The sequence below is a fragment of the Cherax quadricarinatus genome, chromosome 40 (assembly GCF_038502225.1).
Source record: "Cherax quadricarinatus isolate ZL_2023a chromosome 40, ASM3850222v1, whole genome shotgun sequence".
Classification (NCBI taxonomy): Eukaryota; Metazoa; Arthropoda; class Malacostraca; order Decapoda; family Parastacidae; genus Cherax; species Cherax quadricarinatus.
In genome coordinates, this window is record NC_091331.1 from 739,846 (window position 1) to 759,754 (window position 19,909).

Sequence of the window (19,909 nt, forward strand, 5' to 3'; positions counted from 1 at the left end):
GTAATTTTGAAAATCTGGCTGAAAATGGCAAAAAATGCTGAACTACAGTCCAGAGATTTTTTGGGGTGAAAAAACTTCTCTCAAAATGGAAAATGATAATGATGACACTGATTGTTGGATTAATTGCTCTTCACAAATATGAAAAAATCCTGTATATACACCTTTCATGGAAGGTTACGAGTTTTTATAAGACAAGTGTGCTGTAAAAGGCACCTCAGACAAGGATGACTCAGACGAGAGAAAACATCCTTGTATCATGCTAGAACGGTCTCTTTTTGTCTTTTCAAGTGCATCAAAAATAATTCAAATGGAGTGATTTTGTTTGGTAATGTTTAGTTATTTCTGGTTATTTTTCCTAATAGTGTTTATTCTGAATCAGTATCGAAAATAATACCCCTTGTGTGATTTTAAGTAATTTTAGAAATCTGGCCGAAAATGGCGAAAAATGTTCAAGGGATTTTTTGGGACAAAAAATTCCTCTCTCAAAATGGAAAATGGTCATGATGACACACAAAAAAAATCCTGTGTATACAGCTTTCATGTAAGGTTATGAGAGCTTTTATAAGTGTGCCATAAAAGGTGTGGGGGGTGGGGTGGTAAAGTGTTTGTGTGCAAGTATGCATGAGCGTGTTAAGATAGGAGTGGAGACAAGTTTTCATGACTTGAAGTGTTGTTGGAGTGCGAACACAGTAACACTCCTGAAGGTAACACTCAGGAAAAGTGGTTAGCCAACTCGAGTCCTGGAGGTGGGAAGTACAGTGCCTCATTCTGAAGGAGGGGTGGAGATAAGCTGCAGTTTTTTAACTTAGTTCTGGTATGCCTCTGGCAAGAGAGTGATGGAATTAGTGATAATAAAAGTGTTTCTTCTTTTTTTGGTCACCTTGCCTCGGTCAGAGGCGGCCGATGTGTTAATAAAAAAATAACTAGTACAGTGGACCCCCGGTTAACGATATTTTTTCACTCCAGGAGTATGTTCAGGTGCCAGTACTGACCGAATTTGTTCCCATAAGGAATATTGTGAAGTAGATTAGTCCATTTCAGACCCCCAAACATACACGTACAAACGCACTTACATAAATACACTTACATAATTGGTCGCATTCGGAGGTGATCGTTATGCGGGGGTCCACTGTACTGGCAAATAAAATTTTTTGAGAATGTTTAATGCTTCTCTGCATATCAAGTTTCTTTTCGACATAATAGCATGAATAAACCTACCGATATGCTTGAATTTCATACCAGTCTCCACCAGACAGAAGGCCACGTGTTCGGCAGTGTTCATTATTGTACTGACGTTTTGCATCAACTTGAATATCCTTTATACTTGGAAATGGTATACCAACCTGTAATACACAAGATAAGAGCAAGACAAATAAATAAAAACTTTAGATATTAAATTTTCAAAGAATTACAGAGCATCTATATATTTTCCAAAAGTTAAAGGTAAGTAAACTTGGTAAGGAATTTGTCATTATGTGTAATCCTTTCCTATAATCAAAACAGCTTAAAAAAATAATGATATAAAGAGTACAGAAAAGCTGATTAAACTTGTAAAATCAGCCTGTCAACAGGTATGCCTTGCCCAGGACCAGGCTACAAGGATGATGACCCCTGAAGTCATCATCCAGTAACCTTCAGATACACGAGGGTGCCCAAGTTATTAAGACATTGATAAAATATATTTTTCATGTTAAAGATACTGAATGACATGCACAGGTTTAGCAGGGTTAATATTTTGTGAAGGGATTCAGGGAAACCAGTTAGCCGTACTCGAGTCTTGGAAATAGGAAGTACAATGCCTGCACTTTAAAGGAGGGATTTGGGATATTGGCAGTTTGGAGGTTGACTTTTAAATTGTCATACCTGAGCGCCTCTGCAAAGACAGTGATTATGTATGAGTGAGGTGAAAGTGTTGAATGATGATGAAAATATTTTCTTTTTGGGGATTTTCTTTCTTTTTGGGTCACCCTGGCTCAGTGGGAGATGACTGACGTGTTAAAAAAAAAAAAAACCAGCATTACAGAATAATCCACTCTTGAGGAAGATGTTAGACTGAAATAGGTTATCCAAGGTTAAGTCACATAATGTACTTTTTATGCCCATAATGTGTGTGCTGTCAAGACCATTGTAAAAAAAAATGTAGAACATGTACCCAAAACCTTTGATATACCTTTGAAGAGTTTCGAGAGTTTATCTACTCTCTGAGCCCAGCCATGGGCCAGGCTCGTCTGGTGCTTGCCTGGTCAACCAGGTTGTTGCTGTTTGAGGCCTGCTGCCCCCACATATCCATCACAGCTTGGTTGATCTGGCACCTAGTCAAGATACTTGTACAGTTTCCTCTTGAAGGCTTCTACACTGGTTCCAGCCGTGTTTCTGATGTCTTCTGGTAAGATGTTGAATAGTCTGGGACCCTGGATGTTGATACAGTGTTCCCTTATTGTCCCCACCGCACCCCTGCTCTTCACTGGGTTTATTTTACACTTCCTCCCATATCTCTCACTCCAGTATGTTGTTATATACCTTCCAGGTATATATTATCATGTACCTCTCTCTCCTCCACTCCAATGAATACATGTTCAAGACTTGCAGGCGTTCCCAGTAATTTAGGTGCCGAATGGGGCAGTCAGCACTGAGCAATATTCTAAGTGAGAGAGCACTAGCGATTTGAAGAGTGTCACCATTGGCATTATTTCCCTTGTTTTGAAAGTTCTTAATACCCACCCCGTCATCTTCCTGGCTGTTGTGATCTTTGTCTTGTTATGGTCTTTAAAAGAAAGGTTCGCTGACATAATTATTCCTAGGTCTTTTACGTGTTCCTTACGTTCTATTTGGTGACCCTCTTGGGTTTTGTATATAGTGCTCCTTTTGAGTTCTTCATTCTTTCCATACCTAAGCAGTTGGAACTTATCACCATTGAACATCATGTTGTTCCCCACTGCCCACTGGAAAACCCTGTTTATGTCTTCCTGCACTTTTTCGGTGTCCTCTATCATACTGACTTTCATGCTTATTTTAGTGTCATCTGCAAATGATGATACAAAAGTGTGCTGAGTGTTTTTGTCTATGTCTGCTATGAAGATGAGAAACAGCAGAGGTGCCAGGACAGTGCCTTGGGGCACTGAGTTTTTGACCTCGCTGATGCTGGATCTTGCCCTGTTCACTACTACTTTTTGTGTTCTGTGTGTTAGGTAACCGAAAATCCATCTGCCTATCTTCCCCGTAATGCCCATGGCCTTCATTTTGTGCGCTATCACTCCATGATCTCATTTGTCAAACGCCTTTGCAAAATACGTGTAAATCACATCTGCATTTTGGTTGTCTTCCAGTGCCTCCGTAATTCTGTCATAATGGTTCAGCAGCTGTGACAGACATGATCGTCCTGCTCTAAAACCATGCTGGTTCGGGTTATATTGGTTGTGCTGGTCCATGAAATTTGTATTCTGCCGTCTCATCTCATCACTCTTTCAAAGATTTTTATGATGTGAGAGGTTAGGGCTACTGGTCTGTAATTTTTAGCTAGTGCTCTACTACCTCCCTTATGCAAAGGAGCTATGTCTGCACTCTTTAAGGCCTCTGGTATTTCACCTAGATCTAAGCTCTTTCTCCAAAGAATACTGACCGCTCGTGCTAGTGGTACTTTGTACTTCTTTATAAATAGAGCATTCCATGAATCTGGTCCAGGTGCTGAGTGAGTGGGCATGTTTTCCATTTCTTTTTCAATATCTATGGGATTTGTACTAATGTCAGTTAGTTGGTCTGTGCAGCCTTCTTCTGGAGTGAAAAATATTTCTGCATTTTATAACCTTAGAGAAAGCCAAGCTCTTAACCTTTCACTGTCCAGGCCCCCAATCTGAAACTTGTCCACAGTGTCAAAGAATTTATAAAAAAAAAATTTGTCATTTTTTTCTTATGAAATGGTACAGAATCTTTTTCCTAAGGTAATAAAACAAAAGGTACAAAATTTAATGGAAACTGATGCAATCACACTTTCGTGAATTTTGTTAGTGTCAGCAATATTTACGCATCAGCAATTTTTGCCCACTTTGAGTCCTATTTTAGGCCAATTACAATGTTTCAGCCAACCAAATTCTTAGCTATTTCACTAGTATGTCTTCCATTTCATCAATTGAGCACAAGAAATTGCCGAATCAACGACCCAATAAAGTGATAAAAAATTGATAATTTGGCCAATTTCACACAAATTTCAATATACAGGAAGGCCCCGCTTTACGGCGTTTCACTTTACGGCGTTCCGCTAATACGGACATTTCAAATTATGACCAAAACTCGCTATACGGCTCCCCCCACCTGACTTTCTAATACGGTCACCGTGCCCCACCCTGTTTGTTTACATTCTCCATGAGCTCAGTAAGCACTAAATCTCTCCATTTTGTCTGGAAACTCCAAAATTTCAAATGTTTTTAAAAGTTATTTCATATTTTATATATACTCTGATAATTATACTTATGTATACCTGTACCTAAATAAACTTACATACTGTGCTGGCATGCAGGTACACATTAAAATTGGTAAGTGTCTTATGTCTCCAGACGTCATATTAGTAATGATAATAATAATCATCGAGTCATTTAAATGTCGTATATTACGTTAATATACACATTTTCATTAATCCATCCATGATATTTTTTCAAAATTATATAATAAACACGATGCATAACATATAAATAAGATAAATACACCCCACAGTAGAATAAATAAACATAAATGTGAGATGTGGTAGCAGACGACTTGCACAAGTGACGCCATATTAGAAATAATAATAATAACAATACTCACCGAGTCTCATTAAATGTCGTATATTACGGTAATATACACATTTTCATTAATCCATCCATGATATTTTTTTCAAAATTATATAATAAACACGATGCATAACATATAAATAAGATAAATACACCCCACAGTAGAATAAATAAACATAAATGTGAGATGTGGTAGCAGACGACTGGCACAAGTGACGCCATATTAGAAATGATAATAATAACAACAATACTCACCGAGTCTCATTAAATGTCGTATATTACGTTAATATACACATTTTCATTAATCCATCCATGATATTTTTTTTCAAAATTATATAATAAACACGATACATAACATAAAAAGATGATAAATACACCCCACAATAGAATAAATAAACATAAATATAAGATGTGGGAGCCACATAACTTGTACAAGTGACGGCAAGAATAACATTTTCTCTAATCTAACATAAGAGAAAATGTGTTACTGGGGGTAACTGTAGAAAATTATTCCTTTCGTATGTATGTAAGTAAGTTTATTCAGGTATACACAAATACAGTTACACAGATTATCATACATAACAACATACGTGTAGAGAACCTAGGATAACCCAAAAAAGTCAGTGTGACTTATTTCCATTGCCTTCACTCAGAGCTTCATTTCTTCTCAAAATGATGTTACATGAGAATGGGAGTGTTCTTCTTTATTAATTCTACCGTATCAATGTAGAGACAACCTGTACACAATGTAACTTGTACACAAACCAGACGTGTACACTTTGTTTACAAAACTTACGTTCAGCTATCAAAACTTTGGGGGCCCAGTCCCTGGACCCATTACGTACCTCTGTAATCTGTAAATACCTTTGTAACTTGTCATGATTGTGACCAGACTTACCTGGAGTTCATTACCTTTGTAAATTGTGAGTTCATTACTTTTGTAAATTGTGAGTTCATTACCTCTGTAACTTGCTCAGCTATCAAAACTTTGGAGTCCAGTCCCTGGACCAATTATGTACCTCTGTAATCTTTTGACTACCGCCCACAGGATGGGTATGGGGTGCATAATAAACATATTAAACTAACTAACGCCTGGTTTGTTTACATAACTCTGCGCCTGTCCCCTCTCATGTACTCATTCTTTCTCTCTCTCATTTATTCGTTTTATCTCATTTACTTACTCCTGACCCTACATTAAGACTACAAATATTTTAAGGTAAGTAATGAGTGAACTGTATATACATTTTATCGCTCTGGGATGCTTAAATATCATAGAATAGTATGTGTGGGTGGGGTGGCCTGGTAAGGTAGCCTGGCTATTACCATACATACCACACTTGATTTCTTACAATAAATACTACTTGTCTCACCCTAGATTAAGACTATAAATATTTTAAGGTAAGTAATGAGTGCACTATGTGTGTATTGTACTTTTTTATTGTTTTTTGATGCCTGGTTCTATTGCTAACTTAATATATGTTAGTGTAAACTTGTTATCTAGTGCTTGTATGCATTTATAAGTGGAAAAAAAGGGTGTTCCACTTTACGGCGGTTTCCACTTTACGGCGGTAGCCTGGAACCTAACCTGCCATATAAGTGGGGCCCTCCTGTATTCTAATTTCAAAATAGGCTCCAGAATAAAATAAAACAATGCGGGCATTCTTTTTTTTTTTTTTTTATTATCACACTGGCCGATTCCCACCAAGGCAGGGTGGCCCGAAAAAGAAAAACTTTCACCATCATTCACTCAATCACTGTCTTGCCAGAAGGGTGCTTTACACTACAGTTTTTAAACTGCAACATTAACACCCCTCCTTCAGAGTGCAGGCACTGTACTTCCCATCTCCAGGACTCAAGTCCGGCCTGCCGGTTTCCCTGAACCCCTTCATAAATGTTACTTTGCTCACACTCCAACAGCACGTCAAGTATTAAAAACCATTCGTCTCCATTCAATCCTATCAAACACGCTCACGCATGCCTACTGGAAGTCCAAGCCCCTCGCACACAAAACCTCCTTTACCCCCTCCCTCCAACCTTTCCTAGGCCGACCCCTATCCCGCCTTCCTTCCACTACAGACTAATGCACTCTTGAAGTTATTCTGTTTCGCTCCATTCTCTCCACATGTCCGAACCACCTCAACAACCCTTCCTCAGCCCTCTGGACAACAGTTTTGGTAATCCCGCACCTCCTCCTAACTTCCAAACTGCGAATTCTCTGCATTATATTCACACCACACATTGCCCTCAGACATGACATCTCCACTGCCTCCAGCCTTCTCCTCGCTGCAACATTCATCACCCATGCTTCACACCCATATCAGAGCGTTGGTAAAACTATACTCTCATACATTCCCCTCTTTGCCTCCAAGGACAAAGTTCTTTGTCTCCACAGACTCCTAAGTGCACCACTCACCCTTTTCCCCTCATCAATTCTATGATTCACCTCATCTTTCATAGACCCATCCGCTGACACGTCCACTCCCAAGTATCTGAATACATTCACCTCCTCCATACTCTCTCCCTCCAATCTGATATCCAGTCTTTCATCACCTAATCTTTTTGTTATCCTCATAACCTTACTCTTTCCTGTATTCACTTTCAATTTTCTTCTTTTGCACACCCTACCAAATTCATCCACCAATCTCTGCAACTTCTCTTCAGAATCTCCCAAGAGCACAGTGTCATCAGCAAAGAGCAACTGTGACAACTCCCACTTTATGTGTGATTCTTTATCTTTTAACTCCACGCCTCTTGCCAAGACCCTCGCATTTACTTCTCTTACAACCCCATCTATAAATATATTAAACAACCACGGTGACATCACACATCCTTGTCTAAGGCTTACTTTTACTGGGAAATAATTTCCCTCTTTCCTACATACTCTAACTTGAGCCTCACTATCCTCGTAAAAACTCTTCACTGCTTTCAGTAAACTACCTCCTACATCATACACCTGCAACATCTGCCACATTGCCCCCCTATCCACCCTGTCATACGCCTTTTCCAAATCCATAAATGCCACAAAGACCTCTTTAGCCTTATCTAAATACTGTTCACTTATATGTTTCACTGTAAACACCTGGTCCACACACCCCCTACCTTTCCTAAAGCCTCCTTGTTCATCTGCTATCCTATTCTCCGTCTTACTCTTAATTCTTTCAATAATAACTCTACCATACACTTTGCCAGGTATACTCAACAGACTTATCCCCCTATAATTTTTGCACTCTCTTTTATCCCCTTTGCCTTTATACAAAGGAACTATGCATGCTCTCTGCCAATCCCTAGGTACCTTACCCTCTTCCATACATTTATTAAATAATTGCACCAACCACTCCAAAACTATATCCCCATCTGCTTTTAACATTTCTATCTTTATCCCATCAATCCTGGCTGCCTTACCCCCTTTCATTTTACCTACTGCCTCACGAACTTCCCCCACACTCACAACTGGCTCTTCCTCACTCCTACAAGATGTTGTTCCTCCTTGCCCTATACACGAAATCACAGCTTCCCTGTCTTCATCAACATTTAACAATTCCTCAAAATATTCCCTCCATCTTCCCAATACCTCTAACTCTCCATTTAATAACTCTCCTCTCCTATTTTTAACTGACAAATCCATTTGTTCTCTAGGCTTTCTTAACTTATTAATCTCACTCCAAAACTTTTTCTTATTTTCAACAAAATTTGTTGATAACATCTCACCCACTCTCTCATTTGCTCTCTTTTTACATTGCTTCACCACTCTCTTAACCTCTCTCTTTTTCTCCATATACTCTTCCCTCCTTGCATCACTTCTACTTTGTAAAAACTTTTCATATGCTAACTTTTTCTCCCTTACTACTCTCTTCACATCATCATTCCACCAATCACTCCTCTTCCCTCCCGCACCCACTTTCCTGTAACCACAAACTTCTGCTGAACACTCTAACACTACATTTTTAAACCTACCCCATACCTCTTCGACCCCATTGCCTATGCTCTCATTAGCCCATCTATCCTCCAATAGCTGTTTATATCTTACCCTAACTGCCTCCTCTTTTAGTTTATAAACCTTCACCTCTCTCTTCCCTGATGCTTCTATTCTCCTTGTATCCCATCTACCTTTTACTCTCAGTGTAGCTACAACTAGAAAGTGATCTGATATATCTGTGGCCCCTCTATAAACATGTACATCCTGAAGTCTACTCAACAGTCTTTTATCTACCAATACATAATCCAACAAACTACTGTCATTTCGCCCTACATCATATCTTGTATACTTATTTATCCTCTTTTTCTTAAAATATGTATTACCTATAACTAAACCCCTTTCTATACAAAGTTCAATCAAAGGGCTCCCATTATCATTTACACCTGGCACCCCAAACTTACCTACCACACCCTCTCTAAAAGTTTCTCCTACTTTAGCATTCAGGTCCCCTACCACAATTACTCTCTCACTTGGTTCAAAGGCTCCTATACATTCACTTAACATCTCCCAAAATCTCTCTCTCTCCTCTGCATTCCTCTCTTCTCCAGGTGCATACACGCTTATTATGACCCACTTCTCGCATCCAACCTTTACTTTAATCCACATAATTCTTGAATTTACACATTCATATTCTCTTTTCTCCTTCCATAACTGATCATTCAACATTACTGCTACCCCTTCCTTTGCTCTAACTCTCTCAGATACTCCAGATTTAATCCCATTCCTACCATTCCTGGTACCAAAATAACAGTTCCTGTTCATTATTTTTTTTTTTTTTAACAAGTTGGCTGTCTCCCACTGAGGCAGGGTGACCCAAAAAGAAAGAAAATCCCCAAAAACAAAATACTTTCATCATCATTCAACACTTTTACCTGACTCATACATAATCACTGTTTTTGCAGAGGTGCCCAGAACACAACAGTTTAGAAGCATATACGTATACACAACATATACGATACACAGCATATATGATACACAACATATCCCTCCAAACTGCTAATATCCCAAACCCATATAACTAATGAATTCTATTTTGTTTTTTTTTATTTACACATTTTTATTCAAACAAAAAAACAGTTTAAACTGTTAGGTAATATTGCAATAATTGTATAAATAATATCAATGAATTCATGAACAAATATTAGACTCACCAGCTGGACATGTATTGGACAAGTGACATGATTTGTTTCCTCTTGAATATCAGAAAAATCAAACATTTCTGCTACTCTGAGCTCAATTTCAAGCTATTTTCAGTCCTAAAACCAATCGAAATCATCTCTATTTCTGTAATATATCTTCCATTCTATCAAATGAGACCAAGAAACCAAGAATACAACTACAAAGTTACATGAAAATACATAGCAAAGTTGCTTTTTTAAATAAAAAACTCGCAATTTTGTTCTCATTATGCACTGCGTGCTGCAGGATTTTTTTTATGGTACATACCACATTGACCCATTCTCTCATATCTAGGCTCACAGCCTAGAGAGGAGAAAATAGGTTGATGAGCTCAGCTCATCACGTAGTAGTAGTAGTACGTCAAAGCCAGTGAACTCTAAAGGCATAGTCCTATGGCACAGTCACTGAAGTGGTTAAGGAAATTGAATGTTTGACACAGTTACCAGGTACTGCACAAAAAAAAATGGGTACACACTCCTTCCAGAGACAATGGATATTGCAAATAAAATGCCTGAGGGTATTACTTCTTTTAAAAACACTGACTTTCACTCTTATTCTTCTTAGCACTTCAAGTAATACTAATATACTACCTTTTTATGTTATAGTTATTATCCAGCCTCAAAATCTACTAGCAAACAGCTTGGCTTTTGCTTAGCATATTCCTGTACATTATATCTAATCTATTAACCCTTTTGGTGTTGGTCCCGTTGTACTATGACTCTGAAGCCAGGGTCGGTCCTGTTGTACTACACCATTAGCTCAGCTCACTCAGATAAGCTGTGAGTAGTAAATTTGGGCCTAGATATGAGAGAATTGGTCTATGGGGTAAGTGTGCAACATGTAAAAAAATCCTGCAGCACACAGTGCACAAGAAAAAAACTGTAACCGTGTTTTTGGTTTAAAACAGCAACTTTGCGGTGTATTTTTGTATGGTTTTTATGGCTCTATTCTTGGTTTCTTGGTCTCATTTGATAGAATGGAATTTTTTTTTTTTCAACGAACGGACCGTACCCCACCAAGGCAGGGTGGCCCAAAAAGAAAAATTAAAGTTTCTCTTTTTAAATTTAGTAATTTATACAAGAGAAGGGGTTACTAGCCCCTTGCCCCTGGCATTTTAGTCGCCTCTTACAACACGCATGGCTTACGGAGGAAGAATTCTGTTCCACCTCCCCATGGAGATAAGAGGAAATAAACAAGAACAAGAACTAGAAAGAAAATAGAAGAAAACCCAGAGGGGTGTGTATATATATGCTTGTACATGTATGTGTAGTGTGACCTAAGTGTAAGTAGAAGTAGCAAGACGTACCTGAAATCTTGCATGTTTATGAGACAGAAAAAAGGACACCAAAATCCTACCATCATGTAAAACAATTACAGGCTTTCATTTTACACTCACTTGGTAGGACGGTAGTACCTCCCTGGGCAGTTGCTATCTACCAACCTACTACCTAGGAATGGAAAATATATTACAGAAATAGACATGATTTTAAACAGTTTCAGGATTGAAAGTAGCTTGAAATTGAGTTCAAATTAGCAGAAATGTTTGATTTTTGCTGATAATCCAGGGTACACAGATGACATCACTTGTCCAATATGCGTCCAAATGGCCAGTCTAATACGCATTTAGGAATGCAACGACATTATTTATACAATTCTTGCAATAATGCAGTAGTCTGCATAACAGTAAATCTTTTATTTTTTGTGTGCATAAAAATTCAAAATGGAAAGCAAGCATAACATAAGAAGGGCCTCGGGACATGACTAAGGAACAGAGGAAATGTTTTTTAGTGCCAAGAATGTTTATTTTTAATCTGATTTTTTTTAATTTTGTGTGAAATTGGCCAAATTACAGATTTATCACTTCAATGGGTAGTTGAAATAGGTAAATGGGCATTTTCTTGTACTCAATTGACAGAAGGAATACTAGTGAAATAGCTATGAGATTGGTAGACTGGAACAATGGAACTGGCCAAAAATAGGTTGCAAAGTGGGCGAAATCACTGATGCGTGAATATCGCCAAGACCATTACCTTTGCAAGAGCGTAATTTCGTAAGTTTTCAATCAAATTTCGTACTTTTGGTTTACCTTCAGGAAGAGATTCTCTATCATTTCACAAAATAATTTTTTTTCTTTTGAAAATTCTTCGACCCTGAGAATTTTGAGATCAGGGGTCTCGACCCTGAAAGGGTTAAATTATTAAAGAAAAATATGGATGAGTAAACTGCATGTATTTAGATTTTAAGATATCATTTGATAGTTCCAAACAGAAGACTAATTTTGAAACTAAAAACAGGAAGAATAAAATGCAGACTAATACTGAGGATTATAGATCATTATCTTTGATAGGAGGGACAGGGGGGTTAATTCTAGGAAAGATTAGAGGGAGGGGGTAAAGGTAGTTTTGTATGCATGGGGCTTGGACACCAAACAGGCATATGCAAGTGTTAGATAGGAGTGGAGGCAGGTAGTTTTTATGATGATGCGCTTTTGGAGTGTGAGCAAGGTACCATTGATGAAGGAATTCAGGGAAACCAGTTAGCTGGACTTGAGTCCTAGAGATGGTAAGTACAGTGCCTGTACTCTGAAGGAGGCATGGGGAAACTGCAGGGTGGAGTGGTATCTGAGCTATTATGCTGGTGCACCTCTAGCCAGACAGTGATGGAGTGAGTGATAGTGAAAGCGTTTTTTCTTTTTTTTGTCACCCTACCTTAGGTAAGGGTCACACAGCAAATGGAAAATGTGAGGTAATCAGGTTTCATCCTCCCCCCAAAAAAATTACAGCTCCAATTCCTCAGATTAGGAGCCCCACACCAGAATCCATATTTCTATAAAAATTAAGTGATGCACTGATGGAATGGTATTCACAAAAAGGTAGTAAAGTTGTGCTACATCCACTGAAAAGTCTAAAAAAAATATGTGACAAACTGAACAGAGCACAGCTCTGCTCCTGTAACTACAAACATGTAATGGCACACGCAAGCACATATAGGTACATACATACATTAACACATGCACTAGTTATACACACCACTTACAGCAATAACAGCCCGAGCATTATCATCAGTGAAGTCTAATCCTTCACTGACTTTCCCACGACACACTGCCATGAAGAAAGCACCATTAATCTCTCCACTCTCCTGTGTTCTGATAAGACAAAAATAATTTCAGGCTTTTAAATTCAATATTACTTGGGTTATTTGAATATGAGTGACTAATAATAGAAAAGAAAGAACTGTTAAGTTATGAATAACAAGAAGCTTGATATTCTAACACTAAACAAAACAAAGAAAAGGGGGATGGGAGAATTTTAAATAGGATGAGGTGTATCCAAAGAGAACTAGACATAGTAGTAGTAACTTTGAACAATCTGCTGTGGAAAGGAAGGGGCATTAGCATATAAGAGAAAACGGGATGAGGGAGTATACCTGGAGGCTGTTTTGAGGGTCAACGCCCCTGTGGCCCGGTCCATGACCAGGTCTCATGGTGGATCAGGGCCTGATCAACTACGATGCTGCTGCTGGAGACATGCAAACCAATGTACGAACAACAGCCCGGCTGGTCAGGTACTGACTTTAGGTGTCTAACCAGCTCCCTCCTTAAGACAGCCAGGGGTCTATTGGTAATCCCCCTTATATATTCTGGGAGACAGTTGAACAGTCTTGGGCCCCTGACACTTATTGTGTTGTCTCTTAGTGTACTCATGGCACCCCTGCTTTTCATTGGGGGGATGTTGTTCCACCTGTAGTCTTGCTTTCATAGACAGAATATAAGAATTATAGAGAAATAAGACTGCTCAGTCTTGTAACTGATTTACGTGATGGTAGGAATGCTGGTGTCTTTTTTTTTCTCAAACGTGCAAGATTTCAGGTGTACCGTCTTGCTACTTCTACTTACACTTGGGTCACACTACACATATGTGTACAAGCATAGATATACACACCCCTCTGGGTTTTCTTATATTTTCTTACTAGTTCTTGTTCTTGTTTATTTCCGCTTATCTCCATGGGGAAGTGGAACAGAATTCTCCCTCTGTAAGCCATGCATATCATAAGAGGCAACTAAAATGCCAGGAGCAAGGGGCTAGTAACCCATTCTTCTGTATATATTACTGAATTTAAAAGGAGAAACTTTCGTTTTTCTTTTTGGGCTACCCTGCCTCGGTGGGATATGGCCGGTGCACTGAAAGAAAGAAGACTGCTCAGTATACCAGGTAAAGTGTATGGTAGAACTGTTACTGAAAAAGCTACAGACATGAGAGAAAGCAGGATTGCAGAGGACCAAGGAGGATTTAGGGAAAGTAGGATATGTGAAGACCAAGAGTTACACTGAGGCATATAAGTGAACAATACATAGATAAGGGTAGGGAACTATTTGTCACATTTGTGGATTTTGAAAAAGCATACGATAGCATGGACCAAGAAGCAATGTGGCAAATGATGCCAATGTATAATATAAATATTACAGTACATCATTAATACATTCACGGGGCAAAGTGCTTAACATAGCTATATAGGGGCCTTAAAGCCCTTGGAGGAATGACGGGATTAATACAAGGGGTAATCAAGTTCAATTTCTAAGACCAAGAGCCTGTCATCAGTGTTAAGGAACCTTTCTTGAGGGGGAATAAATAGTAGATTACTAAATGCATAACGAGTAGAGATTTTATGCAGCGAATGCAGCTCAGGTTAGGGAACTATTTTCCACTAAAAGCAGGCATTAGACAGTGATGTGTTTTGTCACTACAGTTTAATACAATTATAAATGGGGTTGTAGAAGTGTGGGATTGAAAGAAAATGATACTGAAATGAAATGGGAATTGTCACAGTTACTTTAGGAGATTATGCAGAGAATTTGCAGAGATTTGTGAAGGAGTTTGGGAGTGTGTGTAAAAGGAAATTAAATGTGAATATAGAAAATAGCAAGATGGTGAGATTAATGAAAAAGAATAGGTATTGAAAGACTATAATCAGACTGAGGAAGTGAGGGTATTAAGATATTTGGGAGTGTGTTGGTAGTTAACTGATGAAAGACAAAATAAACTATAAAAATAAATGAGAAGAAAAATGTAGGTGGTATGCTGAGGCATTTGTGGAAAGAAAGACGTTTATCCATTGGGTACGGATCCCTTTTGCTTCATGTGTTAGGTGCATTCCTGGTGAATGGTGCATAAAACACCTCAATTACTGGGAGCGCTTGAGGTTTCTAAACCTGTATTCCCTGGAACGCAGGAGGGAGAGATACATGATTATATACACCTGGAAAATCCTAGAGGGACTAGTACCGAACTTGCACACGAAAATCACTCACTACGAAAGCAAAAGACTTGGCAGACGATGCACCATCCCCCCAATGAAAAGCAGGGGTGTCACTAGCACGTTAAGAGACCATACAATAAGTGTCAGGGGCCCGAGACTGTTCAACTGCCTCCCAGCACACATAAGGGGGATTACCAACAGACCCCTGGCAGTCTTCAAGCTGGCACTGGACAAGCACCTAAAGTCAGTTCCTGATCAGCCGGGCTGTGGCTCGTACGTTGGTTTGCGTGCAGCCAGCAGCAACAGCCTGGTTGATCAGGTGCTGATCCACCAGGAGGCCTGGTCACAGACCGGGCCGCGGGGGCGTTGACCCCCGAAACTCTCTCCAGGTAAACTCCAGGTAATGTAACAAGTAAAGCATAGGGTTTTGTTCCAAGATCTTGATAAATTCCACATTTTTTGACTCATGCACCAAACAGTTATACACAAGAAAGAAATTTGCTCAAAAACCTAAACAAAAGACAAAATTCTATCATAATTACTGTACAATGCAAAATCGGGAAAATAAATTCTACATTTCTTTACTTATTTAAAAAAAAAAATTATGAGCATACCAGATACTCACAAAATGTCCATACAGTGAAGGTAAAATAAGTACAATTGGACAACTGGTAAAAAGTAAAGAAATTTAATCCAAAGTTCAATCATAATTCTCCTTCCACAATCATCCAACCAGCCTCTCTTTGTTTATGAACCTGTGAATACAGGTCTCCCTCAACATTCATGTTTTCAACTTTCACGGGCTTCACACATTCGCGAATTCCCAACCACCAAATTCCCAGCCACCAAATCATATTTAAGTTTCCCGCCACCTGCAAGTCCCTACTACCCTCCCTCCGACCCCCGCAACTGGCTGCCAGCCCTCCCACCACTCAGTGTGGTGAGTGTTTCGTTTATTCATTATTTGCTATTAAACTACAGTATAAATAATGTAAACCCATTCATGACTGCATATTGGAATGGCTATTCGAACAGGTATTAGACGGTGACATCATGCGTTTACTCTTTAACACTGCAAAGAATTAAACATTTCTGCTACAGCTAACACAACAACAACAACAAGCAGCAGCAGCAGCAGCAGCAGCAGCAGCAGCAGCAGCAGCAGCAGCAGCAGCAGAATAATAATAATAATAGTAATAATAATAATAGTAATAATAATAATAATAATAATACTAGTAATAATAATAGTAATAATAATAGTAATAATAATAGTAATAATAATAATAATAATAAATATGATATAATCGAAGAAGGAAATTGTACAAAAATACGAGGGAGTGGTTGACACATCGTCAGTGTGACTTTGTTTATGCTGGAGTGAACATTAGTCTCCCTGCTCTTCCAAACATTTCACAATAATTCATTGTGTTTGGTGCTTGTAGATTGAGTGTGACTGGAGTGGTAGAGGCAGTGATTGAGGCAATGGTATTTAATAACATACATGTTAATAATAATACATGTTATTAATAATATGTACTATTATTATTTATAACATATATGTTATTAAATACCACTGCCTCAACCGCTGAATTATTGTGAAATGTTTGGAAGAACAGGGAGACTAATGTTCACCCCAGCATAAAGAAAGTCACACTGACGATGTGTCAACCACTCCCTCGTATTTTTGTACAATTTCCTTCTTCAATTATATCGTATTTATTATTATTATTATTATCATTATTATTATTATTACTATTGTTATTATTGGCAATAGCAGAAATATTCGATTCTTTGCAGTGTTCAAGAGTAAACACATGATGTCACCGTCTAATACCTTTCCTAATAGCCATTCCAATATGCAGTCATGGATGAGTTTACATTATTTATTCTGTAGTTTAATAGCAAATAATGAACAAACAAAACACTCACCACACTGAGTGGTGGGAGGGCTGGCTGCCAGTTGCGGGGGTCGGAGGGAGGGTAGTAGGGACTTGCAGTGGTGGAGGCATTGGTGGAGTCTGTGTTATTTAATAACATACATGTTGTTAACTTTTTTTTTTTTTTTCAACAAGTCGGCCGTCTCCCACCGAGGCAGGGTGACCCAAAAAAGAAAGAAAATCCCCAAAAAGAAAATACTTTCATCATCATTCAACACTTTCACCACACTCGCACATTATCACTGTTTTTGCAGAGGTGCTCAGAATACAACAGTCTAGAAGCATACACATATAAAGATACACAACATATCCCTCCAAACGTTATTAAAGCATAACATGTATATATTTAGTACAATTTACGACGTTTTCATGTATTTTATGATTATTCATGGTTCAACAAGTTGAGGAAGCAGTATTGTAATATATTTCCCTACAATATATTGGGGCACCAAACATTCACGGTTTTTCAACATTCGCGAGGCTCTTGATCCCCTAACCCTCGCGAATGTTGAGGGAGACCTGTATATACTTTCCCACTACTCTTTCCTCCCTTCCTCCAACCTCAGTTTCAACCATACTGTCACAACTCAACTTTGTCTGACCAAATGTCCATCTTTTGGTGTAGTACAAGAAACTTTTGATTAAAAGCCAACCACAGGGTTTCATTCAAAATATGTCCAATGGACTTTCCACGCAATGTTTTCTATCACTTACTGGTTAAAACAGCAAGCGGCACTGAGCTAAGATAATAGAATAAAGCAGTTTTTTAAGGTTTGACATGCTTTTGGAGTAAGAGCAAAGTACCCTTTATGAAGGGTACTTTGAGTCCTGGAGGTAGAAAGTACAGTGCCTGCATTTTGAAGGAGGGGCAGAGATGCTACCTTTCTGAGTGTCATATGAATTATGAAGTCTGTATACTTCTGGCAACATAGAAACTGAATGAATACTGATGAATATGCTTCCTTTTTTCTTTTTTGTTCTTCTTAAATGGTATATAGATGGTTTTGCTATGTAAATAATAATCCACAGATGGCAAAATATAAGAAAATGAAGTGACATGAAAAAAACTTTTTCCACATGTAAATGAAGTGGAATGATTTAGAAAGATAGTACTAGATGACACCTTACAGGAGTTCTAAAGCATATACAACAAAGCTGAAAGGGAGAACCAAGAGCTAGAGCTCACTAACCTACACAGTTATAAATTTTTTTTTTCAACAAGTCACCTATCTCCCACCAAGGCAGGGTGACCCAAAAAGAAAGAAAATACTTACCTCGTCATTCAACACTTTCACCTCACTCATACATAATCACTGTCTTTGCAGAGGCACTTGGATACGACAGTTTAGATGCCCCTCCAAACTGTCAACATCCCAGACCCCGCCTTTAAAGTGCAGGCATTGTATTTCCCATTTCTAGGACTCAAGTCTGGCTAAATCTATAATAACTGGTTTCCCTGAATTCCTTCACTAAATATTACCCTGCCCACACTCCAACAGCTCGTCAAGTCCCAAAAACCATTTGTCTCCATTTACTCCTATCTAAGACGCTCACACACGCATGCTGAAAGTTAAATATATATACATGCATAGGTAATTACAAATAGGTTATTGAACACAAGACCTGAGAGTAGCCGTAAAATGTGCAAATGAATATTAACAATGGTATATAAGAGTGTGCTTTCAAAACTCTGAATACAAACTACTACCAAATTGTTATTGGCCACATGTGCATAATTAATCCTCTGGAACATGACACCAAGGCATGTAGAGGTACTACATGCCTTTAAGCAAGTACTACAGTGGAACCTCGGTTTTTGTTTGCCTCTGATTTCATCATTTTCGGTTATCGCCGACTTTTTTTGCCAAAATGTTGTCTCTGTTTTCGTTGATCGCCTCAGGTTTCGTCGGTCGCTTCGAGTGTGTCCGAGTACCGCACACACACAAAGCCTCCCACACACGCATTCTGAGTCAGTGTGGCGTTGTTTCTTGGCGAGTGAACATTACCGTGTGTGTGTTCATACAAAACATTTCGTAATAATCTATTGTTATTTGTGCTTGTTTATTGTGTTTCACTGCTAAATAAGCCACCACGGGCACAAAGAAAGTTCCTATTTGAACTCTGCTTGGAGAAAATTGTAGCCAGATGGTGTCCTTGGCAAGGATTTTGAAGGGTTTGAGGCTGACTTTATGCCTGTTGTGGAATACATTGTGTCTTTGGGGAAGTCCATGGGGTTGGATGTGAGTGGCCAGGATGTGGAAGAGTTGGTGGAGGACCACAGTGAAGAGCTAACCACTGAAGAGCTGTAAGACCTTCATCTGGAACAGCAACAGACCATAGCTGAGGAAACTACTTCAGAGGAGGAGGAGGAAGACAGAGGGGAGAAGGTGCCATCCTCAGATCACATTTGTGCCAAGTGGAGTGAGGTGCAAACGTTTGTGGAGAAACAATCATTCTAACAAAGCTCTTGCAGGCCATGTCTGCAACATGCTCAATGACAATGCCTTGACCCATTTTAGGCAAATCTTAAAGAGATGCCAGAAACAAACATCTCTGGACAGATTTTTTGTGTGACAGGGGTTCAGTGACTCTGAAGCTGGTCCTAGTGCCAGTAAAAAACAAAGAAGGGAAGTAACCTCGGATAAGGGCTTGGTACCTAGTCCTTATTCAAGGGGATTTCCCTTCCAAACAATAACTTCTCCTCCCTCTCCCCTCCTTCCCGTCTTCCATACACCAACAAGAGTCTTCAATAAAGGTAAGTGTGATGTTAAATGTTCATTTATCTACATTTATTCTCT

General features: G+C 38.8%; 1 protein-coding gene across 5 annotated transcripts in view; it reads right to left on the minus strand.

The window, feature by feature from the left end:
• Positions 1 to 19,909, minus strand: part of LOC128687148 (Fanconi anemia group J protein homolog) — an 820,717-nt gene that overhangs the window by 10,380 nt on the left and 790,428 nt on the right. For all 5 annotated transcript variants that reach the window (XM_070092594.1, XM_070092590.1, XM_070092591.1 and 2 more), the window contains 2 exons: positions 12,955 to 13,063; positions 1,219 to 1,343 (listed from right to left, as the gene is read on the minus strand). In XM_070092594.1, coding sequence (XP_069948695.1) covers positions 1,219 to 1,343; positions 12,955 to 13,063 — 234 coding nt within the window. The remainder of the gene's footprint in view (positions 1 to 1,218; positions 1,344 to 12,954; positions 13,064 to 19,909) is intronic.